This window comes from Mauremys mutica, chromosome 1 (assembly GCF_020497125.1).
Source record: "Mauremys mutica isolate MM-2020 ecotype Southern chromosome 1, ASM2049712v1, whole genome shotgun sequence".
Classification (NCBI taxonomy): Eukaryota; Metazoa; Chordata; order Testudines; family Geoemydidae; genus Mauremys; species Mauremys mutica.
Window position 1 is genome coordinate 370,444,254 of NC_059072.1, and position 27,689 is coordinate 370,471,942.

The 27,689-nt window shown below is 66.5% G+C and overlaps 2 protein-coding genes across 3 annotated transcripts in view; one reads left to right on the top strand and one right to left on the bottom strand.

Moving 5' to 3' along the window:
• The first annotated feature begins 12,862 nt into the window (after nucleotides 1-12,862).
• C1H11orf42 (chromosome 1 C11orf42 homolog) lies at nucleotides 12,863-15,667 on the top strand. Its single transcript, XM_045003876.1, has 3 exons — nucleotides 12,863-12,965; nucleotides 14,053-14,707; nucleotides 15,549-15,667. The coding sequence occupies exons 1-3, from the start codon at nucleotides 12,894-12,896 to the stop codon at nucleotides 15,665-15,667; spliced, it is 846 nt and encodes a 281-aa protein (XP_044859811.1). The 5' UTR covers nucleotides 12,863-12,893.
• A 1,228-nt stretch (nucleotides 15,668-16,895) lies between these two features.
• FHIP1B (FHF complex subunit HOOK interacting protein 1B) overlaps nucleotides 16,896-27,689 on the bottom strand; it is a 34,546-nt gene continuing 23,752 nt past the window's right edge. For both annotated transcript variants that reach the window (XM_045025064.1, XM_045025073.1), the window contains 9 exons: nucleotides 26,380-26,538; nucleotides 24,595-24,681; nucleotides 24,029-24,196; nucleotides 23,352-23,431; nucleotides 22,693-22,859; nucleotides 20,652-21,578; nucleotides 19,528-19,706; nucleotides 19,139-19,301; nucleotides 16,896-17,255 (listed from right to left, as the gene is read on the bottom strand). In XM_045025064.1, coding sequence (XP_044880999.1) covers nucleotides 16,999-17,255; nucleotides 19,139-19,301; nucleotides 19,528-19,706; nucleotides 20,652-21,578; nucleotides 22,693-22,859; nucleotides 23,352-23,431; nucleotides 24,029-24,196; nucleotides 24,595-24,681; nucleotides 26,380-26,538 — 2,187 coding nt within the window. In that variant the 3' untranslated portion in view covers nucleotides 16,896-16,998. The remainder of the gene's footprint in view (nucleotides 17,256-19,138; nucleotides 19,302-19,527; nucleotides 19,707-20,651; nucleotides 21,579-22,692; nucleotides 22,860-23,351; nucleotides 23,432-24,028; nucleotides 24,197-24,594; nucleotides 24,682-26,379; nucleotides 26,539-27,689) is intronic.

Here is a 27,689-nt window from a genome sequence, read left to right on the forward strand (position 1 = left end):
TGGGGCCGTGGCAGGGCGGGGGATGGGCGTGAGGCCATGGCAGGGCGGGGGATGGGCGTGAGGCCGTGGCAGGGTGGGGGACGGGCAGGGGACGTGACAGGGCGGGGCATGGGCAGGGGCCGTGGCAGGGCAGGGCATGGGCTGGGGCTGTGGCAGGGCAGGGGCAGGGGCCGTGCCAGGGTGGGGGATGGGCGTGGGGCCGTGGCAGGGTGGGGCCTTGGCAGGGGCCGTGGCAGGGCAGGGGATGGGCGGGGGGCCGTGGCAGGGCGGGGCATGGGCAGGGGCCGTGGCAAGGCGGGGCATGGGCAGGGGCCGTGGCAGGGCGGGGGATGGGCATGGGGCCGTGGCAGGGCGGGGGATGGGCGTGGGGCCGTGGCAGGGTGGGGCCTGGGCAGGGGCCGTGGCAGGGCGGGGGATGGGCGTGGGGCCGTGGCTGGGCGGGGCATGGGCGTGGGGCCATGGCAGGGCAGGGGATGGGCGTGGGGCCGTGGCAGGGCGGGGCATGGGCAGGGGCCGTGGCAGGGCGGGGCATGGGCAGGGGCCGTGGCAGGGCGGGGCAGGGGCAGGGGCACACACGGGCAGCCGGGGCGTTGCCAGGTGAACTCTCCTCTCTCTCTCCCCAGGTCTCCCCACGCCCGGCCATGCTGCCCCCGCGGAGCACGACGGCCCAGGCATGGCACGGCTGGCGGATCTGGTGCCCAGCCCGGGACGGGCCCCCCCCCGCAGAACCCCCCGCAGGCTGGCTGAGGCCCAGTGTCCCCCAGCCCAGCCTGGAGGGGGCAGGGAGCCGGCTGCGGGGCAGACCCTTCTCCGGCCGGGCGTGGGCGCTGCAGCGGGGGCTGGGGCGGGGGGGCTGCTGCTCACGGTGGGCCCGGCTGCGGGAACACGGCGCTCTGCATCGATCTGCTGTGCCCCACGTCGGAGCAGGACCGGCAGGGGGGCTGGGCGCCCGGGCACTGCGCTGGCACTTCTGCCAGGCCCACGGCCCGGCCCCGCTGTCCCCACACCACAGCCTCCGGGGCCTGGTGCGCCAGTGCGAGCGGTGCCCCCCGCTTCCCGCTATCCTCCCTGTGGCAGGAAAAGGCCAGGGTAGAGACCGTCGAATCGTGGAAACCAACGAATGGCTACGCAGATGGTGTCGGAGAGAAGGGTTTGGATTCTTTGACAATAGGATGGTCTTCCAAGAAGAAGGATTGCTAGGCAGAGATGAGCTCCACCTCACGAAGAGAGGGAAGAGCATCTTTGCAAGCAGGCTGGCTAACCTAGTGAGGAGGGCTTTAAACTAGGCTCACCGGGGGAAGGAGACCAAAGCCCCGAGGTAAGTGGGGATGTGGGATACCGGGAGGAAGCACAAGCAGGAGATTACAAGAGGGGAGGACTCCTGTCTCAGACCAAGAAAGCGGGACAATCAGGGAGTTATCTTAAATGCCTATACACTAATGCAAGAAGCCTGGGGAACAAGCAGGGAGAACTAGAAGTCCTGGCACAGTCAGGGAATTATGATGTAATTGGAATAACAGAGACTTGGTGGGATAACTCACATGACTGGAGTACTGTCATGGATGGATATAAACTGTTCAGGAAGGACAGGCAGGGCAGAAAAGGTGGGGGAGTTGCATTGTATGTAAGAGAGCAGTATGACTGCTCAGAGCTCCAGTATGAAACTGCAGAAAAACCTGAGTGTCTCTGGATTAAATTTAGAAGTATGAACAACAATGGTGATGTCGTGGTGGGAGTCTGCTACAGACCACCAGACCAGGGGGATGAGGTGGACGAGGCTTTCTTCCAGCAACTAACAGAAGTTGCTAGATCACAGGGCCTGGTTCTCATGGGTGACTTTAATCACCCCGATATCTGCTGGGAGAGCAATACAGCACTGCACAGACAATCCAGGAAGTTTCTGGAAAGTGTAGGGGACAATTTCCTGGTGCAAGTGCTGGAGGAACCAACTAGGGGAAAAGCTCTTCTTGACCTGCTGCTCACAAACAGGGAAGAAATAGTAGAGGAAGCAATAGTGGATGGGAACCTGGGAGGCAGTGACCATGAGATGGTCGAGTTCAGGATCCTGACACAAGGAAGAAAGGAGAGCAGTAGAACAGAGACCCTGGACTTCAGAAAAGCAGACTTCGACTCCCTCAGGGAACTGATGGGCAAGGTCCCCTGGGAGAATAACATGACGGGGAAAGGAGTCGAGGAAAGCTGGCTGTATTTCAAAGAAACCTTATTGAGGTTGCAGGAACAAACCATCCCGATGTGTGGGAAGAGAAGTAAATATGGCAGGCGACCAGCTTGGCTTAACAGTGAAATCCTTGCTCGTCTTAAACACAAAAAAACAGCTTACAAGAAGTGGAAGATTGGACAAATAACCAGGGAGGAGTATAAAAATATTGCTCAGGCATGCAGGAGTGAAATTAGGAAGGCCAAGGTACAATTGGAGTTGCAGCTAGCCAGAGATGTTAGGAGTAACAAGAAGGGTTTCTTCAGGTATGTTAGCAACAGGAAGAAAGTGAAGGAAAGTGTGGGCCCCTTGCTGAATGAGGGAGGCAACCTAGTGACAGAGGATGTGAAGAAAGCTAGTGTACTCAATGCTTTTTTTGCCTCTGTCTTCACAGACAAGGTCAGCTCCCAGACAGCTGCACTCTGCAGCACGGTATGGGGAGGAGGTGACCAGCTCTCTGTGGAGAAAGAAGTAGTTCGGGGCTATTTAGGAAAGCTGGATGAGCACAAGTCCATGGGGCCGGATGCGCTGCATCCGAGGGTGCTAAAGGAGTTGGCCGATGAGATTGCAGAGCCATTGGCCATTATCTTTGAAAAATCATGGCGATCGGGGGAGGTCCCGGATGACTGGAAAAAAGCTAATGTAGTGCCCATCTTTAAAAAAGGGAAGAAGGAAGATCCAGGGAACTACAGGCCAGTCAGTCTCACCTCAGTCCCTGGAAAAATCATGGAACAGGTCCTCAAGGAATCAATCCTGAACCACTTAAAGGAGGGGAAAGTGATCAGGAACAGTCAGCATGGATTCACCAAGGGCAAGTCATGCCTGACTAACCTAATTGCCTTCTATGACGAGATAACCGGCTCTGTGGATGAGGGGAAAGCAGTGGATGTACTATTTCTGGATTTTAGCAAAGCTTTTGATACAGTCTCCCACAGTATTCTTGCCAGCAAGTTAAAGAAGTCTGGGCTGGATGAATGGACGGTAAGGTGGATAGAAAACTGGCTAGATGGTCGGGCTCAACGGGTAGTGATCAATGGTTCCATGTCTAGATGGCAGCCGGTATCAAGTGGAGTGCCCCAAGGGTCGGTGCTGGGGCCGGTTTTGTTCAATATCTTCATTAACGATCTGGAGGATGGTGTGGACTGCACCCTTAGCAAGTTTGCAGATGACACTAAACTGGGAGGAGTGGTTGATACGCTGGAGGGTAGGGATAGGATACAGAGGGACCTAGACAAATTAGAGGATTGGGCCAAAAGAAATATGATGAGGTTCAACAAGGACAAGTGCAGAGTCCTGCACTTAGGACGGAAGAATCCCATGCACTGCTACAGACTAGGGACCGAATGGCTGGGCAGCAGTTCTGCAGAAAAGGACCTAGGGGTTATGGTGGACGAAAAGCTGAATATGAGTCAACAGTGTGCCCTTGTTGCCAAGAAGGCTAATGGCATTTTGGGTTGTATAAGTAGGGGCATTTCCAGCAGATCAAGGGATGTGATCATCCCCCTCTACTCAGCACTGGTGAGGCCTTATCTGGAGTACTGTGTCCAGTTTTGGGCCCCACACTACAAGAAGGATGTGGATAAATTGGAGAGAGTCCAGCGGAGGGCAACAAAAATGATTAGGGGGCTGGAGCACATGACTTATGAGGAGAGGCTGAGGGAACTGGGATTGTTTAGCCTGCAGAAGAGAAGAATGAGGGGGGATTTGATAGCTGCTTTCAACTACCTGAAAGGGGGTTCCAAAGAGGATGGATCTAGACTGTTCTCAGTGGTAGAAGATGACAGAACAAGGAGCAATGGTCTCAAGTTGCAGAGGGGGAGGTTTAGGTTGGACATTAGGAAAAACTTTTTCACTAGTAGGGTGGTGAAGAACTGGAATGGGTTACCTAGGGAGGTGGTGGAATCTCCTTCCTTAGAGGTTTTTAAGGTCAGGCTTGACAAAGCCCTGGCTGGGATGATTTAGTTGGGTTTGGTCCTGCTTTGAGCAGTGGGTTGGACTAGATACCTCCTGAGGTCCCTTCCAACCCTGAGATTCTATGATTCTATGATTCTATGTATGGCCCCAGCCTGCGCCAGCCTGGAGCCCACCCAGCGCGAGCGAGACCCTGACGAGGCCTTCAAGAGGTGAGAGCCCCCGGCACCCCCAGCCTGTGCCCAGTGCCCCTGGCACCCCCACCCTGCGCCCTGTGCTGCCCGGCATCCCCATCCTGAGCCCGGTGCCCTCTGGCACCCCCACCCTGCATCTGGCACCCCCACCCTGCGCCCTGTGCCACCCGGCATCCCCACCCTGTGCCCAGTGCCCCCAGCACCCCCAGCCTGTGCCCTGTGCCCCCGGCATCCCCAGCCTGTGCCCAGTGCCCCCAGCACCCCCACCCTGCGCCCTGTGCCGCCCGGCATCCCCACCCTGCGTCTGGCACCCCCAGCCTGTGCCCTGTGCCGCCAGCACTCCCACCCTGTGCCCTGTGCCCCCTGGCACCCCCACCCTGCGTCAGGCACCCCCACCCTGTGCCCGGTGCCCCCAGCACTCCCACCCTGCGCCCTGTGCCGCCCGGCATCCCCACCCTGCGTCAGGCACCCCCAGCCTGCGCCCTGTGCCCCTGGCATCCCCACCCTGCGTCAGGCATCCCCACCCTGTGCCCGGTGCCCCCAGCACCCCCAGCCTGCGCCCGGTGCTGCCCGGCACTCCCACCCTGTGCCCTGTGCCCCCAGCCTGCGCCCTGTGCCACCCGGTGCCCCCAGCCTGTGCCTGGTGCCCCCAGCACCACCGCCCTGCATCCCGTGTCCATCAGTGCACCCACCCTGCGTCCAGCGCCCCCACCCTGCGTCCAGCGCCCCCACCCTGCGCCCCCAGTGCAGGGGGGGCTTTCCCTCCCCCCAAGGCCCCCTCAGCCTGGGCAACCCGCCGGCCCCACCCACCCGGTAACGCCCCCCGGGGGCCTGCACAGGCTCTGCGCTGGGGGGGCTGGGCAGTGATTTCCCTACACCCCCCCTGAATTTTCCCAACACCCCCCCAAGTTTTGTGAGCTAGTTACATACCAATTTAGTGTCTGTTTGGAAATCTGAATTTAAACTGAAACATTAATACACACTTTAAAAGCTTATACAGTGTATGGTAAAATATGTCAAGTATCAGAGGGGTAGCCGTGTTAGTCTGGTTCTGTAAAAGCAGCAAAGAATCCTGTGGCACCTTATAGACTAACAGACGTTTTGCAGCATGAGCTTTCGTGGGTGAATACCCACTTCTTCAGATGCAAGCAGTGGAAATTTCCAGGGGCAGGTATATATATGAGCAAGCAAGAAGCAGGCTAGAGATAACGAGGTTAGATCAATCAGGGAGGATGAGGCCCTGTTCTAGCAGTTGAGGTGTGAAAACCAAGGGAGGAGAAACTGGTTCTGTAGTTGGCAAGCCATTCACAGCCTCATCCTCCCTGATTGAACTAACATTGTTATCTCTAGCTTGCTTCTTGCTTGCATATATATACCTGCCCCTGGAAATTTCCACTACTTGCATCCGAAGAAGTGGGTATTCACCCACGAAAGCTCATGCTGCAAAACGTCTGTTAGTCTGTAAGGTGCCACAGGATTCTTTGCTGATAAAATATGTGTATCTGAAAAAGTATAATATATTTGAAAAGTATGAACATAGACTAGCTTCCTTGCTTCCTTATACAGCTGTTTTTTATGATGTCAGTGCATTCATTTAGTTGATGTTGGCCAACCTAATAATTTCAAATGATGATTTGTAAGCAAAGTCTAAATGAGCTCTCCCTGACAGCTAGTGATGAGCTGGGGGCTAAGGCTTCAGGGCCAGATTATATTTACATTCACACCTAATCTACCTAGAGATCCAGCACACAGAGCTGTGTTGTCCAAGTGATAGATTTTGGCTGGGGTTGGGTTACAAACCACTTGAATGTCGGGGAAGGGGGGATGAAATGTTGTTCTTATTGTATGAGTAAAGGGCAGTAGAACTGTACTTAGCCTGTGATGATTTGAAGGCATCAAGAGAGAGGGTGGGCACCTGTCCGAGGGTTTGCAGCGCTGGTAGTTTGCAGCGCTGGTCATCCAGCTGTGCAGGGCCAGCGCTGGTGTGTGGCCACACTCACAGCTACCAGCGCTGCAGTGTGGCCACATTTGCAGCATTTGCAGCGCTGTTGGGAGTGATGCATTATGGGCAGCTATCCCAGCGTTCAAGTGGCCGCAACGTGCTTTTCAAAAGAGGGGGGTGGAGTGGGGTCTAGTGTGACAGGGAGCGGGGGGAGAGAGAGAGGGGATTTTTGGAGCCAACACTGTGTGTTTAGCTTCCTGCCTTGAAAAATCAGAACATGTTTCCAACCCCTTAGTCTTAACTCTTAATTGCAAACAGCCTGCCTCCAACACGACTCCCCCCTGTTTCATTCACTCTCCCTGCCTCTCATTTGATTGTTTACAGCCAGGTACAGATGATCACAGCAAACAGGAGCTCTGTTTGTTTTCTAGATAAGCAACGGAGCTCCGATCGGAGCTCGTTCATAACAAAACAAAGAGAGTAATTTATAAAAGCATTCTGGTATACACCTTATACCCTGGAGGCCAATCACAGCGCTGGTGTGTGGCCACACTTGATGACCAGCGCTGCAGCACCAGCGCTGGAATCCTTATTCCCCATGCCGAGTGAGGTGTACGGCCAGCGCTGCAGCCAGGGAGTTGCAGCGCTGGAAGTGCCCTGCAGGTGTGGCCACTTACTAATTGCAGCGCTGGTGGAGGCTTTCCAGCGCTGCAAATCGCCAGTGTAGCCATACCCTGAGAGCTGGTGGAACCTCAAGAGACCAACTCGCAGAGGTCACAGTGGTAGGTGACAGCAGAAGGTGACTGTGCAGGGCCATTGGCAACAGAGTGGTGGAGTGAACCATGGCACAACGAACAGCCGTGGCCAGAGCGAACTGTGCCTTTTTGTCCCCCACCTGGGAGGTGTACTCACGTGAAAGCACCTCTGAACTCTGAGTCTCCACTGACCAAGGACAACACCGGTGAGTGGGGTGCGGTGGAGGGAAAAGTGAGGGGCACGTTAAATAAACATTTGTTTGTTGGACTATATTTTAGTCACTTTGCTCCCGAATGCTAGATTTGTGACTGGGAATGGAAACTTATATAAATATGTTTCCCAGTAGGCCAAGATTTTTAAAATGCAGTATTTGCCAAGGTTGTTATCTCACATTGTTGCTATCTTGGGAGGTCATTATGTTGGGGAGTTTCTGTGCTAAACATTTTTATTATAATTAATTTTTACATAAGAATGGTCGTACTGGGTCAGACCCATGGTCCAGATAGCCCAGTACCCTGTCTTACAACAGTGGTCAAGGCCAGGTGCTTCAGATGGAATGAATGGAACAGGGAATCATCAAGTGATCCATCTCCTGTTGCCCATTCCCAGCCTCTGGCAAACAGGCTAGGGACACTCAGCGCATGGCGTTGCATCCCTCTCATCCTGGCTAATAGCCACAGATGGACCTGTTCTCCAGGAATTTATCTAGTTCTTTTTAAAATCCTGTTATAGTTTTGGTCTTCACAGCATCCCCTGGCAAAGAGTTCCCTGGGTTGACTTTATATTGTGTGAAGAAATACTTCCTTTTGTTTTTTTTAAATCTGCTGCCTATTAATTTCATTGGGTGACTGCTAGTTCTTGTGTTATGTGAAGGATTAAATAAAATTTCCTTATTCACTTTCTTCGCACCAGTCAAGATTTTGTAGACCTCTATCATATCCCCATTAGTCATCTCTTTTCTAAGCTGAAAATTCCCAGTCACTTTAATCTCTCCTCCTGTTTCATACCCCTCATCATTTTAGTTGCCCATCTCTGTACCTTTTCCAATTCCAGTATATATATTTTTAGGATATGTGACCAGATCTACACACACTATTCAAGGTGTGCACGTACCATGGATTTATATAGAGGCAATATGATATTTTCTGTCTTATTATCTATCCCTTTCTTAATGATTCCCAACATTGTTTACTTTTGTGACTGTTGCTGCACATGGAGTGGATGTTTTCAGAGATCTATCCACAATGACTCCAAGATCTCTTCCTTGAGAGTTAACAGCTAATTCAGATGCCATCATTTTGTATGTATAGTTGAGATTGCTTTCCAATGTGCATTACTTTGCATTTATCAACATTGACTTTAATTTGCCATTTTGTTGCCCAGTCACCCAGTTTTGTGAGATCCCTTTGTAGATCTTTGCAGTCTGCCTGGAACTTAATTATCTTGAATAATTTTGTATCATCTGCAAATTTTGCCACCTCACTGTTTACCCATTTTTCCAGATGAATATGTTGAATAGGACTGGTCCCAGTACCGACCCCTCAAGGATACCACTATTTATCTCTCTCCATTCTGAAAACTGATAATTTATTCCTACCCTTTGTTTCCCATCTTTTAACCAGTTACTGATCCATGAGAGGATCTTCCCTCTTACCCCATGATGGCTTACTTTTCAAAAATCAATTTAAATTAAATACATTTTTTTTTAATTTTTTTTTTTAGAAATCTAGATCTGTTATGTGTTTTGGTGTAACTTGCATTTTCCTTATGTTAAATTTGGATTATCCTAACAAAACATTTACTTTATTCACTTTCTTCACATCAGTCAAGATTTTATAGACCTTTAGCATATCCCCCCTTAGTTGTCTCTTTTCTAAGCTGAAAATTCCCAGTCATTTTAATTTCTTCTCCTGTTTCATACCCCTAATCATTTTAGTTGCCCATCTCTGTACTTTTTGCATTTCCAGTATGTCTTTTTCGGGATAGGGTAACCAGATCTACACACAGTATTCAAGGTGTACATGTGCCATGGATTCATATAGAGGCAATATGATATTTTCTGTCTTATTATCTATCCCTTTTTTAAAAAAGCAAAGGTTTCAGAGTAGCAGCCGTGTTAGTCTGTACTGCAAAAAGAACATAAGCTTTCGTGGGCTACATCCGATGAAGTGGACTGTAGCCCACGAAAGCTTATGCTCAGATAAATGTGTTAGTCTCTAAGGTGCCACAAGTGCTCCTGTTCTTTTTAAAGAAGCAAACAGAATGTTGGGAATCACTGACTGCCGCTGCACGCTGAGTGGATGTTTTCAGAGAACTATCCACAATGACTGCAAGATCTTTCTTGAGTGTTAACAGCTAATTCAGACTCCTTCATTTTGTATGTATAGTTGAGATTGTTTTCCAATGTATATTACTTTGCATTTATCAACATTAAATTTCATCTGCCATTTTTGTTGCCCAGTCACCCAGTTTTGTGAGATCCCTTTGTAACTCTTCACAGTCTGCCTGGGACTTAACTATCTTGAATAGTTTTGTATCATCTGCAAATTTTGCCACCTCACTGTTTACCCATTTTTCCAGATCATTTATGAATATGTTGAACAGCACTGGTCCCAGTACCGACCCCTCAGAGATACCACTATTTATCTCTCTCCATTCTGAAAACTGATAATTTATTCCTACCCTTTGTTTCCCATCTTTTAACCAGTTACTGATCCATGAGAGGACTTCCCTCTTACCCTATGATGGCTTACTTTTCAAAAGTCAATTTAAATTAAATACTTTTTTTTTAAATGTATATATTTTTTAGAAATCTAGACGTGTTATGTGTTTTGGTGTAACTTGCATTATTCTTATGTTAAATTTGCATAATCCTAACAAAACATTTACTTTATTCATATCTCTTTTCATATCTCATTGGTCCTGACACCCCCCCTGTAAATTCGAACACCCCCCCTAATTTCAATTCCTGGGGAAACCACTGGGGCTGGGAACCATCTTCTGCCCCCTCCCCCGATGCTGCCCCCTCTAGTCACCCCCCACAGGAACTTCCATCCCCCCATGCACCCCCCAGCCCCACGGTCCCCCCACCCCGAGCCCAGGTAGCGCCCGCTTTCCAGAGCTCCCGGGGGGCCGGGCTGGGCCATGGGGCAGGGCCGGGTCCCCCAGCCCTGCGCTGCAGAGGCCCAGCTGCAGGCCGGGAGCTGTATCCTCAGGGGGGGGTAGAGCCTCTCCGGGGGGGGCTGCCCCGTGACTCCTCCCCCCCCGACCCCCGTGTCTCCCCAGGGCGGGGCTGCTGCTGCTGCTGGATGCGGGGGACGCTGCTGGTGCCCTGGGGGGCAGCGAGCGGCAGCTGGGGGTGGGGAGCTCCACCATCGCCCGGCTGCTGCCACCGCCCCCCCCCCCCCCGGCTGCCGCTTGTCTGCTCGGCCCGGCGCCAGGGCAAGGCGCTCGCCCGGATGTTCGCCGGTGAGAGCCAGCAGGGGGCGCTGGGCGCGCTTGGGGGGGGGCAGCTGTTTGCATGGCAGGGAGGGGCTGGGATTGGGGAGCGGGCCGGCAGCGCGCTGGGGGGGGCGGTTGCACTCTGGAGGCGGGGGCTGGTTGCACTCTGGAGGAGTGGGGGGGTTGCACACGGAGGACACAGGGGCCGGTTGCACATGGAGGATGCAGCCACCTCTGGGGCGGGGCGCGGGGGGGGGGGTTAGACATGGACCCCTCGCCCGGCACTGGGATGCAGCCACCTCTGGGGCGGGGCGCAGGGTGCGGGGGGTTAGACACGGACCCCTCACCCGGCGCTGGGATGCAGCCACCTCTGGGGCGGGGCGCGGGGGGGGTTAGACATGGACCCCTCGCCCGGCGCTGGGATGCAGCCACCTCTGGGGCGGGGCGCTGGGGGGGGGTTAGACATGGACCCCTCGCCCGGCGCTGGGATGCAGCCACCTCTGGGGCGGGGCGCGGGGGGGCTGGTTAGACACGGACCCCTCGCCCAGCGCTGGGATGCAGCCACCTCTGGGGCGGGGCGCGCGGGGGGGGTTAGACACGGACCCCTCGCCCGGCGCTGGGATGCAGCCACCTCTGGGGCGGGGCGCAGGAGGGGGGTGGTTAGACATGGACCCCTCACCCGGCACTGGGATGCAGCCACCTCTGGGGCGGGGCGCAGGGTGCGGGGGGTTAGACACGGACCCCTCACCCGGCGCTGGGATGCAGCCACCTCTGGGGCGGGTCGCTGGGGGGGGGTTAGACACGGACCCCTCGCCCGGCGCTGGGATGCAGCCACCTCTGGGGCGGGGCGCTGGGGGGCTGGTTAGACACGGACCCCTCGCCCGGCGCTGGGATGCAGCCACCTCTGGGGCGGGGCGCTGGGGGGGGTGATTAGACATGGACCCCTCGCCCGGTGCTGGGATGCAGCCACCTCTGGGGCGGGGCGCTGGGGGGCTGGTTAGACACGGACCCCTCGCCCGGCGCTGGGATGCAGCCACCTCTGGGGCGGGGCGCGGGGGGGCTGCTTAGACACGGACCCCTCACCCGGCGCTGGGATGCAGCCACCTCTGGGGTGGGGCGCGCGGGGGGGGTTAGACACGGACCCCTCGCCCGGCGCTGGGATGCAGCCACCTCTGGGGCGGGGCGCAGGGTGCGGGGGGTTAGACACGGACCCCTCGCCCGGCGCTGGGATGCAGCCACCTCTGGGGCGGGGCGCTGGGGGGGGGTTAGACATGGACCCCTCGCCCGGCGCTGGGATGCAGCCACCTCTGGGGCGGGGCGCTGGGGGGGGGTTAGACATGGACCCCACGCCCGGCGCTGGGATGCAGCCACCTCTGGGGCGGGGCGCGCGGGGGGGGTGGTTAGACATGGACCCCTCACCCGGCACTGGGATGCAGCCACCTCTGGGGCGGGTCGCTGGGGGGGGGTTAGACATGGACCCCTCGCCCGGCACTGGGATGCAGCCACCTCTGGGGCGGGGCGCTGGGGGGCTGGTTAGACACGGACCCCTCGCCCGGCGCTGGGATGCAGCCACCTCTGGGGCGGGGCGCGGGGGGGCTGCTTAGACACGGACCCCTCGCCCGGCGCTGGGATGCAGCCACCTCTGGGGCGGGGCGCGGGGAGGGTGGTTAGACACGGACCCCTCGCCCGGCACTGGGATGCAGCCACCTCTGGGGCGGGGCGCTGGGGGGGGGGTTAGACATGGACCCCTCGCCCGGTGCTGGGATGCAGCCACCTCTGGGGCGGGGTGTGGGGAGGCTGGTTAACCGCTGCCATCTGTGCCCGACGGACTCGCCTGGGGGAGGCCCAGCTGGGACATGACTGTGGGGCCTGGGGCTGGCACAGATTGTGAGGGGTGAGCACCTCCCGAACCTCCCCCACACCCCAGTTCAGCCCCCCCAGCTGTAACCCCCCAAATCACCCCAAATGCAGCAAAACTGAGACTTCAGCTCCTGCCCAGCAACGTTAAATGCTCTGCTGAGGCAGCCCCCCACCCCCGTGAACTGCCTCCCCCTGGCTCCCAGCCCCCAACCTGCTGCGCTCCACCCCCCCAGCAGTGCCATGGGGCGGGGGGGGGGGGGCTCAGGGCCTGGCTCCGGCTGCAGCCCCCCAAGCTGTGGGGCGGTGACCCAGTGACCCTGCCTGCCCCAACGGAGGCCAGGAGATTGGGGGGGCCACACCCAATGCTCCAGCCCCACGTGCTGCCCCAGTGGCCTGTGGGACTCCCCACCACCAGGGCCCCAGCCACCCCCGCTCCCGGGGGCGCCCCGGGCAGTGGCCATGAGGCAGGCGGGGGAGGGGGTGATGGAGCCAGCAGGGCTTTGTGACCTCACAGCCTGGCCCCACACCCAGCCGGGCAGGGCCAGCGCAGCCCCACGCCCGGCCCCCCACCATGGCGGACAGCGGGGCCTCGGCGCTGGAGATCGGGGAGGCCGATGCCAACTGGGCGCTGATCAGAGACAAGGTGGGGGCAAGGCTGGCATGGGGCAGGGGGGGTCACATGCCCAGCCCCGCGTCCAGCCCGGGGGGAGCCCAGGCCAAGGCTGCTCCGTGCTGGGAAGGGAGCCCCAGAGCCAGCCGCATCTCCAGGCCAGGCATGGGGTCCCCGTATAACCAGCCCCCAACCCCACCCCAGAGCCAGCCGCATCGCTGGGCCGGGCCAGGGGTTCCCGTATAACCAGCCCCCCGTGCCTCACCCGAGCCAGCCGCATCTCCAGGCCAGGCATGGGGTTCCCGTATAACCAGCCCCCCGTGCCTCACCCGAGAGCCAGCTGCATCTCCAGGCCAGGCCAGGGGTTCCCATATAACCAGCCCCCGTGCCCCACCCCAGAGCCAGCTGCATCTCTGGGCCGGGCCAGGGGTTCCGTATAACCAGCCCCCGTGCCCCACCCCAGAGCCAGCCGCATCGCTGGGCCGGGCCAGGGGTTCCCATATAACCAGCCCCCGTGCCCCACCCCAGAGCCAGCTGCATCTGCAGCCAGGCCAGGGTTCACCATATAACCAGCCCCCGTGCTCCACCCCAGAGCCAGCCGCATCGCCGGGCCAGGCCAGGGGTCCCCATGTAACCAGCCCCCGTGCCCCACCCCAGAGCCAGCCGCATCGCCGGGCCAGGCCAGGGGTCCCCGTATAACCAGCCCCCGTGCCCCACCCCAGAGCCAGCCGCATCGCCGGGCCAGGCCAGGGGTCCCCATGTAACCAGCCCGTGCCCCACCCCAGAGCCAGCCGCATCGCCGGGCCAGGCCAGGGGTCCCCATGTAACCAGCCCCCGTGCCCCACCCCAGAGCCAGCCGCATCGCCGGGCCAGGCCAGGGGTCCCCATGTAACCAGCCCGTGCCCCACCCCAGAGCCAGCCGCATCGCCGGGCCAGGCCAGGGGTCCCCATGTAACCAGCCCGTGCATGCTACAGCAGAGCCAGCCACATTTCACCACTGGGCACGGGGTCCCCATAGAAGCAGCCCCCCTGCCCCACCCCAGAGGGGGCCGGGCGAGGGGGGGTCCATCCATTCGTCCTTCGGGCTGCGTGTGGTCACCGGCGCGGTGCCTCCCGGCAGGTGGTTGAGGAGCGCTTTGGCCCCGCCGTGGTGCCCGTGCCCTTCCTGGAGGACGCGGCGGCCTACGAGCTGCTGAGCGTGCTGGTGAGGAAGCCGGTGGGGGCGCGGCGGCTGCTGGGCCGGGCCCGGGCCCTGGTGCCGGTGGGGGCGCTGGCGCAGCTGGTGCAGCAGGGGCTGGAGCCGGGGGAGCTGGCGCGCGGCACGCGGGAATACAGCGCCCGGGCGCGGGGCGAGGCGCACTACGAGGAGACGCGCCTGGTGGCCGGCGCCCCCTGCCACATCCAGCTGCAGCTGGGCAGCCTGCACAAGAAGGTGGCCTTCCTGGCGCTGCGCCCCGACCTGCCCTGGCTCCGCGGCCTGCGCAGCCTCTACCTCCTGCACGAGGTCTTCTACTGCGGGGGGCTGGCGCTGGCCGTCGCGCGGGGGCCGAGCCGCCGCACCCTGCACCTGCCGGGGCCCCGGCCCCTCGCCTTCCGCTGCCTCAAGTTCGCCCTCGGCCCCCGCGGCCTCCTCGGCCCCCAGAAACCCCTGGGGCCCGCGCTGCCCGCCAGGGCGGCCTGGCTCAAGCTGCCAGCGCCGGAGCCCCCGGCCCCTCCCGCCGAGAGCAAGAGCAGCCCCCAGGGCCGGAGCCCCTTCGGCAGGGCCTCCAGGGCAGGTAAGGGGCTGGGGGGCCGTGGGGGGGTGGGCACTGGGGGGCCATGGGGGGGTGCATTGCGGGGCCATGGGCACTGGGGGGCCATGGGGGGCCGTGGGCACTCGGGGGACCATGGGGGGGTGTGCATTGCGGGGGCCGTGGGCACTGCGGAGCCATGGGGAGCCATGGGGGGGTGGGCGCTGGGGGCCATGGGGGGGGTGCATTGGGGGGCCATGGGCACTGGGGGGCCATGGGGGGCCGTGGGCACTCGGGGGGCCATGGGGGGGTGTGCATTGGGGGGCCATGGGCACTGGAGGGGCTATGGGGGTCATGGGCACTGGAGGGGCCCATGGGGGGCCGTGGGCACTGGAGGGGCTATGGGGGTCGTGGGCACTGGAGGGGCCCATGGGGGGCCGTGGGCACTGGAGGGGCTATGGGGGGTCGTTGGCATTGGGGCACATGGAGGGGTGTGGGCACTCGGGGGGCTATGGGGGGTGGGCACTGGGGGCCATGGGCATTGGGGGGCCCATGGGGGGCTGTGGGCACTGGGGGGACTATGGGGGGCCGTGGGCACTGGGGGGCCATGGGGAGCTTAGGGCCAGCCCCAGCCTTGGCCCTCACTCTGGTGCCGGCAGCACTGGCCTGAGCCCGGCCCCGGGGGTCTCCTTGCTCGGGGGGTCATGGGCCCCAAACGCTGACCCTGCCCGCTCTGGGGGGCAGAGCGCCTGGCGTTGTTAGGAGGATTGTGGGGGTCTCGGGGAGCCCCGGCAGGGTCCCACTGGCAGCCTGGCCTGGCTCCCCGCAGCTCTGGCCGGAGCGTGCCCAGCCAGTACTGCAACGCCAGCCCCCTCTCTGCCCCCAGGGAAGTGGCCGTTCGCCAGGCGCCGCGCCCAGCCAGCCGCCCCCCGGCGCGGGGACCCCGACCGGCACGCCATGTCCCTGCCCCTGCTGCCGAGCGCCGAGTCCGACAGCGACGGCTGAGCCGGGCCCCGGGCCCCCCCGAAACACGGCGTCTGCACTGAACCCAGCTGGGCGTCTCTGTGTCCTGGGGCCCGGGGCTGGGCGGGGCCCCAGGGCGGGGGAGGGGCAGGGCAGGCCCCACGGCAGGGCAGTGTCGTCTCACCCCCACCCCCCACTCCCCCCTCAGGCCAGGCCCTTTGCTCCCTGCACGGCAGCCGCCCCTCAGCCCCAGCTGCAGGGGAGGGCCTGGTGCTACCCCTGCGGCTGCGCCCGGTGCCAGGTGCCAGGCTGGTGCATGGGGAGCCCAGCCTGGGGGTTCGCCCGCTGCAGCAGGTGGGGGCCCAGGGGGACGGCCCAGAGCGAGAACCCAGGAGTCCTGAGCCCCTGCTCGTGGCCCCTGGCGGGGGGGCGGGCAGCACAGGGCCCAGCCAGGCGCCTTGGCACAGGGCGGGCAGCAGACGAAGGGGGAGGGGGCTGCCCCTGCCCCCGCAGTCCCACCGGCGCCACGTTCTGCCTTGGCCTGGCCCTGCCGGCCGCCCTGCAGCCCGTCACCCAGCGCCCCTCAGGCTTCACAGGCCTGGGCACAGAGCACCCCCCGCTGCCCAGCAGGGGCCAGCCCCCAATGTTCCTGCCCCTCTGCTGGGCCCCTTTCTAAGCTGCCAGGCCCTTTGCGGGGCAGGGGATCATGGGGGTAGAGTAGGGGCAGGCCCCAGGCAGGGGGTTGTGGGGGCAGCCGAAGGGCAGGGGGGTCATGGGAGTAGACGGGGGGCAGCCCATGGGGCAGGGGGTTGTGGGGCCAGCGGGCAGCCCATGGGGCAGAGGGCAGGGGGTGGTGGGGCCAGCGGGCAGCCCATGGGGCAGGGGGTGGTGGGGCCAGCGGGCAGCCCATGGGGCAGAGGGCAGGGGGTGGTGGGGCCAGCGGGCAGCCCATGGGGCAGAGGGCAGGGGGTGGTGGGGCCAGCGGGCAGCCCATGGGGCAGGGGGTGGTGGGGCCAGCGGGCAGCCCATGGGGCAGAGGGCAGGGGGTGGTGGGGCCAGCGGGCAGCCCATGGGGCAGAGGGCAGGGGGTGGTGGGGCCAGCAGGCAGCCCATGGGGCAGGGGGTGGTGGGGCCAGCGGGCAGCCCATGGGGCAGAGGACGGGGTGGTGGGGCCAGCGGGCAGCCCATGGGGCAGGGCAGCGGGGGGGCAGGCCGGAGGCGGCGGGGGCCCTGCACACACTCGCCAGGCAGCGGGACACTCTCCTTTATCTGCAGCGCAGCCCCCCCGCCCCCCCCAATAAATTAAGGTCCGTGTCCCGAGGGCAGGTTAAAAGGGCGAGTCCCGGCCAGCGGGGCCGGCGCCGGCGGCGCCCTCACTCCTCGGGCTCCAGCAGGAAGGGCGAGGTGACGGCGTGGGCCTGGGCGATGGCCGCCAGCTCCTTGAGGAACTCGCTGAAGATGACGGCGCAGTACACGGCGTTCCTCACCCGCAGGGCCTCGCTCTGCTTCTCCGCGCCCGCCGGCGCCTCCCGCACCTGCTGCAGCGCCAGCTGCGCCGCCTGCCGCGCCCGCGTCGGGCTGTGGGTGTGCCGCAGGATCAGCTCCCCGATGGACGGCTTGCGGCTCTTCACTGCGGGCAGAGAGCGGGGTGAGCCGGGCCCGGCTCCGGGGGTGGGGGGCAGAGAGCGGGGTGAGCCGGGCCCGGCTCCGGGGGGGCCGAGAGCGGGGTGAGCCAGGCCCGGCTACTGGGGGGCAGAGAGCGGGGTGAGCCGGGCCCGGCTCCTGGGGGGGGGGGCAGAGAGTGGGGGGTGAGTCGGGCCCGGCTCCGGGGGGGGGGGGCAGAGAGCGGGGTGAGCCGGGCCCGGTTCCGGGGGGGGGCAGAGAGCGGGGTGAGCCGGGCCCGGCGCCGGGGGGGGGGCAGAGAGCGGGGTGAGCCAGGCCCGGCTACTGAGGGGGCAGAGAGCGGGGGGAGAGCCGGGCCGGGCTCCGGGGGGGGGGCCCGAGAGCGGGGTGAGCCGGGCCCGGCTCCCGGGGGGGGCAGAGAGCGGGGTGAGCCGGGCCCGGCTCCGGGGGGGGGGGCAGAGAGCGGGGTGAGCCGGGCCCGGCTCCGGGGGGGGGGCTGAGAGCGGGGTGAGCCAGGCCCGGCTACTGAGGGGGCAGAGAGCGGGGGGAGAGCCGGGCCTGGCTCCGGGGGTGGGGGGCAGAGAGCGGGGTGAGCCGGGCCCGGCTCCGGGGGGGCAGAGAGTGGGGGGAGAGCCGGGCCTGGCTCCGGGGGGGGGGGGCAGAGAGCGGGGTGAGCCGGGCCCGGCTCCTGGGGGGGGGGCAGAGAGTGGGGGGTGAGCCGGGCCTGGCTCCGGGGGTGGGGGGCAGAGAGCGGGGTGAGCCGGGCCCGGCTCCTGGGGGGGGGCAGAGAGTGGGGGGTGAGCCGGGCCTGGCTCCGGGGGGGGGGGCAGAGAGCGGGGGGGAGCGGGGGGGGCCTGGCTCCCAGGGGGTAGTGACACGGGGGCAGCTGGACACGCCCCTGGAGGGGGATTACAGAGGGGCCGGGGGGCTCTGGGCTCTGATCCGACCCGGCGCTAACCCAGGACTCAATCGCTGGGTCCAGACCCCCAGGCGGCCCCCTGCTGTTCCCACCGGCGGAGTCACTGCAGAGTCAGGCTGGGGGGTGCCTGGCTCCCTTTGGGTACAAGTCTCCTGCCGGGTCCCACCAGGGGCACTCGCTGAGGGGGCTCCCGGCGTGTCGCGGGGGCTGGGGGCTCCGAGGGTTGGCCCCTGGGGGAGGAGCCGAGGGGCTGACCCCAGCGAGTGTGACCCGGAGGGGGCTGATGCCAGGGGAGCCGGGCGAGGGTGCCAGGCTGGGGGAGCCAGGAGAGGGCGTCAGGCCGGGGGAGCCGGGCCAGGGGAGCTGGGCTGGGTGAGCTGGGTGAGGACGCTGAACCGGGGGAGCCCGGCCCAGGGAGTCGGGAGAGGGCGCCGGGCCGGGGGTGCTGGACCCAGGGTGCTGGGCCGGGGGGAGCCGGGCGAGGGCGCCAAGCCGTGGGTGCCAGGCTGGGGGAGCTGGGCCCAGGGAGCCAGGACAGGGTGTCAGGCCGGGGCAGCTGGGAGAGGGCGTCGGGCAGCGGGTGCTGGGCGAGGGCGCTGAGCCGGTGGCATCGGGCTGGGGGTGCCCGACCCAGGGAGCCGGGGCCAGGGAGCCAGGAGAGGGCATCGGGCCAAAGGAGCTGGGCTGGGGGTGCCGGGAGAGGGCGCGGGGCCGGGGGAGCCGGGAGAGGGCGCTGGGCCGGGGGTGCCGGGCTGGGGGTGCCGGGAGAGGGCGCGGGGCCGGGGGAGCCGGGAGAGGGCGCTGGGCCGGGGGTGCCGGGCTGGGGGAGCCGGGAGAGGGCGCCGGGCCGGGCGAACGGTGACACCAGGGACCCCTGTGCCCACAGGGGTGGGCCGGCTCAGCCCGGGGTCAGAGCAAGCCCGAAGCAGGTGGCAGCCCCCCGCCTGCCTCCCCCCGGGCCCCGGCCCTACCCAGCGTCTCGGAGCGGCGCAGGGCCGGCGCGGCGTTGGGGGCGTCGGCCCAGTCCAGCTGGCCGCGGGCGAGCAGGTACTTGCGGGCTTTGAAGAGCAGGGCGGGGAAGTCGTCCTGCCTGGCGGCGAAGCTCTCGATCTTGTTCTTCACCGAGCCCAGGACCTGCAAGGCAGGCGGCTCAGTGCCCAGGCAGGGGGCCCCGGCCAGGCTTGTGCCAGGCTGGGCTGCAGGGGGCTGCGTACGGGGACCCCACAACCTGCAGCTCCCCACTGGCTCAGCCTGAAGCCCTGCGACCCCCCAGCAATGCGGGCGCCCCCCACCCGCGGGTCACTGCCCTGCCCTGGGCTGAGAGCGCCCACGACGGGCAGGGGCCGTGCCCGGGCGGTACCTGCAGCAGGGACTTGACGCTGGGCTGGAAGACCATGTTGGTGTTGAGCAGGAAGGAGCGGAGCAGGGGCTGCGGGTAGCAGGCGAGTCGCGCCACCAGCCCCGTCAGCAGCACGTTCACGTACAGCGAGTTCTGCACCATGTTCTCCAGCTTCACCAGCAGCACGGCCACGAAGGGACCTGCGCGGGGCACGGCGTCAGCCAGGACCTGCCCCCGGGCGCCGGCCTCTCCCTGCCCGCCGGGCCCCAGCCTGCCCCTGCTGCCCCCTGCCCGCCGGGCCCCAGCCTGCCCCTGCCACCCCCTGCCCGCCGGGACCCTGCTGCCCCCTGCCCGCCGGGCCCCAGCCTCTCCCTGCCACCCCCTGCCCGCCGGGCCCCAGCCTGTCCCTGCCGCCCCCTGCCCGCCGGGCCCCAGCCTCTCCCTGCCGCCCCCTGCCCGCCGGGCCCCAGCCTCTCCCTGCCGCCCCCTGCCCGCCGGGCCCCAGCCTGCCCCTGTGTGAGGAAGTGGGAATGTTAATGTTTTCTCTGCATCCCATGGGGGGCCAGTGAGGCAGCAGGGAGGGGAGCGTTGGCCTGGGAAGGTTGCAGAGGCCAGAAAGGAGATGGCTGGAGGGAGTTTCAGTTTGGAGCTGGCTGGGAAATGGAGAGGGGCCCCGATGGGGCTGTGGCCCCCCTGGAACCCCCCAAGATGGACCTGACTGAGGGGATCCTGTTGTGTGTACCGGCAAGGCCTGTCTGGGACTGTGTTCCTGTCAGCTAATAAACCTTCTGCTTTACTGGCTGGCTGAGAGTCCTGGGGAATCGCAGGAAGCCAGGGGTGCAGGGCCTGGTCTCCCCCAAACTCTGTGACACCTGCCCACCAGGCCCCCGCCTCCCCCCGCCCGCCAGGCCCCTGCCTCCCCCTGCCCGCTGGGCACCAGCCACTCCCTGCCTCCCCCAGCCCCTGCCTGCCTGCCCACGAGCCCCTGCCGGGCACCAGCCTGCCCCTGCCCACTGGGGTGCCCCCGTTTCCCACCCCCCTGAGCCAGCCAGTCCCCGCCCTGGGCCCCAGAGGGGACAGGTCCATTGCAGGCCATTAGCCAGGCTCCGGCGCCGGCCCCGGGACGCCGCCCCGCCCACACTCACCTGTGAAGGGCTGGCTGGGCGGCTGCCCCGGGGCGCGCAGGGGGCTACTGACAAGCTGGGCCAGGGGCTCCGGCGGCCGGGACTGCGTTGGGAGCCCCCCCGAGGTGAGCGGAGCCGGGCGCTCGGAGAACCTCTCCTCGGCCTCCTCCTGCTCCCCCCGGGAGAGGGGCCCGGCGGGCGACTGCCCAGCCCCCCTCTGCAGCTCCGCCTCCAGCTCCCGCAGCTCCCGCGAGAAGCTCTCGATGCTCAAGCTGGAGCCGTTGGGCTCGCCGGGCGCCTGGGCCAGCAGCTCGTCGATCAGGGAGTCCACGGACGGCTGCTCCCAGGCCGGGGCCGGGGCCGGGGTGCTGGGGGAGCCGTTCTCCGCCTGGGCCTTCAGCCGCTCCCGCTCCGAGCCGGCAGAGGGGGGGCCCCGGCGCACCTTCTTCACCGCCACGTCCCCGTCTGGCCTGCCCGGCCGGCTCGGCTCCGCCCCGGGGGCCCCGTTCAGGAGGGGGGCCGAGTCCTCGACGTCGGGCACGGGGGGGGCGGCGCTGGGCTCACGGCTGCTGGGAGCCCCGGGGGCCCCGCCCCCCTCCTCCGGCAGGCCCCTCTTCTTAGTGCGCGGGGTGGGGGGGCCGGGGCCCGGGCGCTCCCCGTCGTAGGGGGCTGACCAGACGCGGCAGGCCAGCACGCACTGCTCCACGCTGAGCTGAGCGTCCCGCAGGTACTCCAGGTAGTTCCCGTCCAGCTCCGCCACCTCCTCCCACCTGGCCGGGCGGTGGCAGGGGCTCCCGCTGGGCGTGGCCAGGCCGGGCGAGCGGGGGGCCGGGCTCCCCGCCTCCGAGCTGCCGCTCTGCTGGCGCATGAAGAAGGCGAGGCGGGAGGGCGTGGAGGGCTTGGGCACCGTGACCACGGAGGAGGTGTCCACGGTGGGGCTCCCGTGGGCTGCGGGGGGAGAGCCGAGAGGGGGCGTTACCGCAGGCCTGGCCCCCGCCCCGGGGGGATGGAGACCTGCCCGTGGGGCTCACGGCTGGGCTGGGGGGAGAGCCGAGCGGGAGCGTTACCGCAGGCCTGGCCCCCGGGGGGGATGGAGACCTGCCCGTGGGGCTCCCGTGGGCTGCGGGGGGAAAGCCGAGAGGGGGCGTTACCGCAGGCCTGGCCCCCAGGGGCGATGGAGACCTGCCCGTGGGGCTCACCGCTGGGCTGGGGGGGAGAGCCGAGAGGGGGCGTTACCGCAGGCCTGGCCCCCGGGGGGGGGGATGGAGACCTGCCCGTGGGGCTCCCGTGGGCTGCGGGGGGGAGAGCCGAGAGGGGGCGTTACCGCAGGCCTGGCCCCCGGGGGGGGGGATGGAGACCTGCCCGTGGGGCTCCCGTGGGCTGCGGGGGGGAGAGCCGAGAGGGGGCGTTACCGCAGGCCTGGCCCCTGCCCCGTGGGGGGCGATGGAGACCTGCCCGTGGGGCTCCCGTGGGGTGCGGGGGAGAGCCGAGAGGGGGCGTTACCGCAGGCCTGGCCCCGGGGGGGATGGAGACCTGCCCGTGGGGCTCCCGTGGGCTGCGGGGGGAAAGCCGAGAGGGGGCGTTACCGCAGGCCTGGCCCCCGCCCCCGGGGGGGGATGGAGACCTGCCCGTGGGGCTCCCGTGGGCTGCGGGGGGAAAGCCGAGAGGGGGCGTTACCGCAGGCCTGGCCCCCAGGGGGGATGGAGACCTGCCCGTGGGGCTCACGGCTGGGCTGGGGGGGAGAGCCGAGAGGGGGCGTTACCGCAGGCCTGGCCCCCAGGGGCGATGGAGACCTGCCCGTGGGGCTCACGGCTGGGCTGGCCAGCAGGCAGCCACACCAGGGCTGGACGCCCCGAGCAGCCCCCCGTCTCCCGGGTGGGCACATGCCCCCATGGCTCCAGGTGAGGACAGACAGCACCTCCCGCCGGCCTGACTCCCATGTGCCAGCCCCCAACAGCCACCGCTTGGGCAGCCCAGAGACCACGGCGAGGGCCCCGAGCTGCTGGCCCCCAGCGGCGGGCGGCTCCGCGGGAAGGGCCCGCGGGCCCCGGGGGCAGCCCACCTTTGGCCCAGGTGGCGTGCTCCTCCCGGTCGGGCGCGGGCAGGCCCTCGGCCCGGCAGCAGCGCGGGATCAGCGACAGGAACTTGGCGGCCGTCTTGCCGTAGATGTCCAGGTCCTTCACCGCCCGCCTCTGGCTCAGCATGACGTGGCTGCAGGGGATCAGGTACCTGGGGGCAGCGGGCAGCCCGGTCACCCCAGGCCGTCCCAGCAGGGACCCAGCTGCCCGCCCTCAGCCCGCTGTTCCCGGGCAGAGCCATGCCGGGAGCGGGTGCTAGGGGGCGCTGTGCTCCACGCTTCCCCTCCAGGGCCCCCTGCCCCCACGCCGCTGGGCACTGGCTGTGCCTGCTGCCCATCCCCGGGCCGAGCTCCTCCCCCCTCCTGCGCGCCCCCGGGGGCTCCAGGCCTGGGCGGGGGCAGGCGCACCCCAAAGGGCTCTGGGGAAGGCTGCCCCGCCAGGCCGGGACCAAGCAGCCGGAGCGACAGCGAGGGGGGCCCGCGGCCCTGCCACGGCACTGGGGCTCCCCACGGGGCCAAGCCGCAGCCCCGGCAGCCCTCGGCCATGGCGCTGCTGGAGAGCCTCCGCTCTACCCCCCCCGGCAGACCCAGGGAAAGCGAGGCACCGAGCGGGAAGCCAGGAGGCAGCGCGCCGCCCGCGTCACCTGAGCACCAGCTGCAGCATCACGTCCTCGCAGTTCAGGTTCAGCAGCGTGCGGAAGAGACTCAGAGACACCATGCAGAGCTGCGGGGAGAGAGGGAGGGGTTGGGGGCTGGGCCGCATGGCGGGCTCCTGGCGCTTGCCGGCACTAGCAGCGGGGCAGCACCGTGGCCAGCTCCTGCCCGTCGGCACGTCCCCCGGGGGAGCTGAGCACTCGGGGCGTCAGGCCCATGGAACCCCAAAGCAGGGAGCTGGGAGGAGGGCAGGGCCCACCCCGGGGAGCAAGGCAGGGGCCCGTCCCCAGGAGCTGGGGGAGCTGGGGCCCGTCCCCAGGAGCTGGGGGGAGCTGGGGCCCGTCCCTGGGAGCTGGGGGAAGTTGTGAGCCTGTACCCAGAAGCTGAGAGGTGCTGGGACCCTGTCCCCGGGAGCTGGGGGGAGCTGGGGCCCGTCCCCGGGAGCTGGGGGAGCTGGGGCCTGTCCCCGGGAGCTGGGGGAGCTGGGGGGAGCTGGGGCCCGTCCCCAGGAGCTGGGGGAGCTGGGCCCGTACCTGGGAGCTGGGGGAGCTGGGGCCCGTCCCCGGGAGCTGGGGGAGCTGGGGCCCGTCCCGGGGAGCTGGGGGAGCTGGGCCCGTCCCCGGGAGCTGGGGGAGCTGGGCCCGTCCCCGGGAGCTGGGGCCCGTACCCGGGAGTTGGCGGCGACGCGGGCGACGAGCGTGTCGAGGATGGTGCTGTGGTCGTGCCGGTGCAGCAGGATGAAGCGCAGGAAGGTTTGGAGCAGGGCTGGGTCGCTGACGCTGCGCAGGAACAGCTCCAGGTACGCCGTGCTGGCCATCAGCTCCTCCACCGCCGTCTGCGGGACAGCCGCACCGTCAGGCCCTTCAACGCCGGGGATCACCCCCGGCCACACAGCTCGGCCACCGGGGACACACACCTACCCCCCACCACAGGGCTCAGCCACCGGGGATCCCCCAACTCAGCCGCAGGGCTCGGCCCCCAGAGACCCCCCAACTCAGCCGCAGGGCTCGGCCGCTGGAGACCCCCCAATTCAGCCGCAGGGCTCGGCCCCCAGAGACCCCCCAACTCAGCCACAGGGCTCGGCCCCCAGAGACCCCCCAACTCAGCCACAGGGCTCGGCCGCCGGAGACTCCCCCCCACACACACCCGCAGCAGCTGAGCCAGGCCGGGGGGAGGCGAGAGTGGGGGCGCATTCCCCATGCCAGCAGCGTCCCCTCCCCGCTCTGGGCCTACCTTGTGCAGGGCCGGGCCCATCACGGGCACCAGGAAGCCGTTATGGACGTAATCCACCAGCTGCTTCTGCACCAGCGGGTGGGCAACCTGCAGGAGCACAGAGCTCAGAGTAGGCTCCAGGCCACAGCAGGGGCTGCAGGATGTCTGGGTCCCTCCCAGCGCAGCCAGACACTGCGATCTGGGCCACAGCTTCCGCTCCACACGGTGCTGGGCAGGGCTGGCTGAGGCGGGCACGGTGCCCCTCGGCCGGGCAGGAGGGGGGATCTCGGGGCAGGCACTGTGCCCCTCGGCCAGGCAGGACGGGGGATCTCGGGGCGGGCACGGTGCTGGGCAGGGCGGGCTGAGGCAGGCACAGTGCCCCTCGGCCAGGCAGGACGGGGGATCTCGGGTCAGGCACGGTGTTGGGCAGGGCGGGCTGAGGTGGGCATGGTGCCCCTCGGCCAGGCAGGACGGGGGATCTCGGGTCAGGCACGGTGCTGGGCAGGGCGGGCTGAGGCAGGCACAGTGCCCCTCGGCCAGGCAGGACAGGGGATCTCGGGGCGGGCACGGTGCTGGGCAGCCCTCGGCCGGGCAGGACGGGGGCTCTCGGGGCGGGCACGGTGCTGGGCAGGGCGGGCTGAGGCGGGCACAGTGCCCCTCGGCCAGGCAGGACGGGGGATCTCGGGGCGGGCACGGTGCTGGGCAGCCCTCGGCCGGGCAGGACGGGGGCTCTCGGGGCGGGCACGGTGCTGGGCAGCCCTCGGCCGGGCAGGACGGGGGCTCTCGGGGCGGGCACGGTGCCCCTCGGCCGGGCAGGACGGGGGATCTCGGGGCGGGCACGGTGCTGGGCAGCCCTCGGCCGGGCAGGACGGGGGCTCTCGGGGCGGGCACGGTGCTGGGCAGGGCGGGCTGAGGCGGGCACAGTGCCCCTCGGCCAGGCAGGACGGGGGATCTCGGGGCGGGCACGGTGCTGGGCAGGGCGGGCTGAGGCAGGCACAGTGCCCCTCGGCCAGGCAGGACAGGGGATCTCGGGGCGGGCACGGTGCTGGGCAGGGCGGGCTGAGGCGGGCACTGTGCCCCTCAGCCAGGCAGGACGGGGGATCTCGGGGCGGGCACGGTGCTGGGCAGGGCGGGCTGAGGCAGGCACGGTGCTGGGCAGCCCTCGGCCAGGCAGGACAGGGGATCTCGGGGCGGGCACGGTGCTGGGCAGCCCTCGGCCAGGCAGGACAGGGGATCTCGGGGCGGGCACGGTGCTGGGCAGGGCGGGCTGAGGCGGGCACGGTGCCCCTCGGCCGGGCAGGACGGGGGATCTCGGGGCGGGCACGGTGCTGGGCAGCCCTCGGCCGGGCAGGATGGGGGATCTCGGGGCGGGCACGGTGCTGGGCAGCCCTCGGCCGGGCAGGACGGGGGATCTCGGGGCGGGCACGGTGCTGGGCAGGGCGGGCTGAGGCGGGCACGGTGCCCCTCGGCCGGGCAGGACGGGGGATCTCGGGGCAAGCACGGTGCTGGGCAGGGTGGGCTGAGGCGGGCACGGTGCCCCTCGGCCAGGCAGGACGGGGGATCTCGGGGCAAGCACGGTGCTGGGCAGGGCGGGCTGAGGCGGGCACGGTGCCCCTCGGCCAGGCAGGACGGGGGATCTCGGGGCAGGCACGGTGCTGGGCAGCCCTCGGCCGGGCAGGACGGGGGATCTCGGGGCGGGCACGGTGCTGGGGAGCCCTCGGCCGGGCAGGACGGGGGATCTCGGGGCGGGCACGGTGCTGGGCAGGGTGGGCTGAGGCGGGCGCCCGCGGGCTGCGGCCTGCCCACCTGGATGACGGCGTTGCAGAACTCCAGCGAGTTCATGAAGAGGACGAGCGCGGGCACCCCCATCCAGTCCTCGCGGCGCAGGCAGTGCCAGTCGTCCGCCCGCACCTCGATCTTGCGGGGCAGCGAGGAGTAGAGGGCGCTGAGGCCCGTGGCGAGGACCTGGGGGCACAGGAGCGGCAAAAGGCTGATGGTTAGGGAGAGCCCCAGCAGTGGGGCACCAGGTGCCAGACGCTGCCTGCCCCACAGAGCCCACCCAGCCCGGGGAAGGGGCCAGCTCGAGTCCCGCAGCCGCTGAGCAGCTGCCCCTCACCGGGGGTCTGAGCCTCTTGCTCCCCTGCAGCTGGAGTTCAGTGGGGCGTGTTGGGGGTGTGGACCCCCCAGGCAGGTCCCGAGTGCCCAGCGCAGCTCAATGCCAGCTCCCCCAGCCCACACCCCCTCCGACCAGGCCTCGCTCTCTCCCCGGGACGGGGAAACTGAGGCACGGCGGCAGGTAGGCTCTGTAGAAGGACAGGGCTTGCCCAAGGTTACTCTCCAAGCTGGCAGCAGTGCTGTGAATGGGACCCAGGGGTCCCGGCTCCATCCCTGCTCATCCCTCTAGCAATACGTCCCCCCAGAGAACACCCCGTGCCCCCATTCCCTCCCTGCAAGACCAGGGCCAGCTACCCCCAGTACGTGGGGAGGCAGGCGGAGAGGGCCAGGGCCAGCGTCTGGGCAGGGACACACTGGCACCCTGCCACTCTGGCCCAGCAGGGAGCTCGGGGCCAGGCTGGGCACTCGGCTGGACCCCGTGGTGTATCCCCCACTCGGGCCGGGCTCACCACACGCTGCCAGGCGGGGGACGCACTGAACACAGCTGGGCAGGAGGCTGGGGGCCAGGCCTCGACCTGGGCTGTCGCCACGTCTCCGTGGGCCTCCGCGGGCTGCCTCGGGGGGCACTGACGCTGTGGTGATGGGCTGGAGGTGCCCTGCCAGCCCCTGCGGAGCGCCCCTGCCAGGAGCCACAGCCACAGCGTGCACAAGCCCCCGTCCCGCTGGCAGCCCCTGGGGCCGTCCCGTCCCGTCCCGCTGGCTCCCGCCAGGGAAGAGCCCCTGGGGCCGTCCCGTCCCGTCCCGCTGCCTCTGGCCGGGGGGAGCCCCTGGGGCCGTCCCGTCCCATTGGCTCCGTCCGGGGAAGAGCCCCTGGGGCCGTCCCGTCCCGTCCCGCTGGCTCCCGCCAGGGAAGAGCCCCTGGGGCCGTCCCGTCCCGTCCCGCTGGCTCCGGCCGGGGGGAGCCCTGGGGCCGGCCCGTCCCGTCCCGCTGGCTCTAGCCG

Bases quoted from the DNA above. Each gene is read 5' to 3' on its own strand.
- C1H11orf42 (XM_045003876.1), top strand. From the start codon at position 12,894: ATGGCGGACAGCGGGGCCTCGGCGCTGGAGATCGGGGAGGCCGATGCC. The intron at 12,966-14,052 runs GTGGGGGCAAGG...GCCTCCCGGCAG, and splicing joins GGGCGCTGATCAGAGACAAG to GTGGTTGAGGAGCGCTTTGG. The intron at 14,708-15,548 runs GTAAGGGGCTGG...CTCTGCCCCCAG, and splicing joins CGGCAGGGCCTCCAGGGCAG to GGAAGTGGCCGTTCGCCAGG.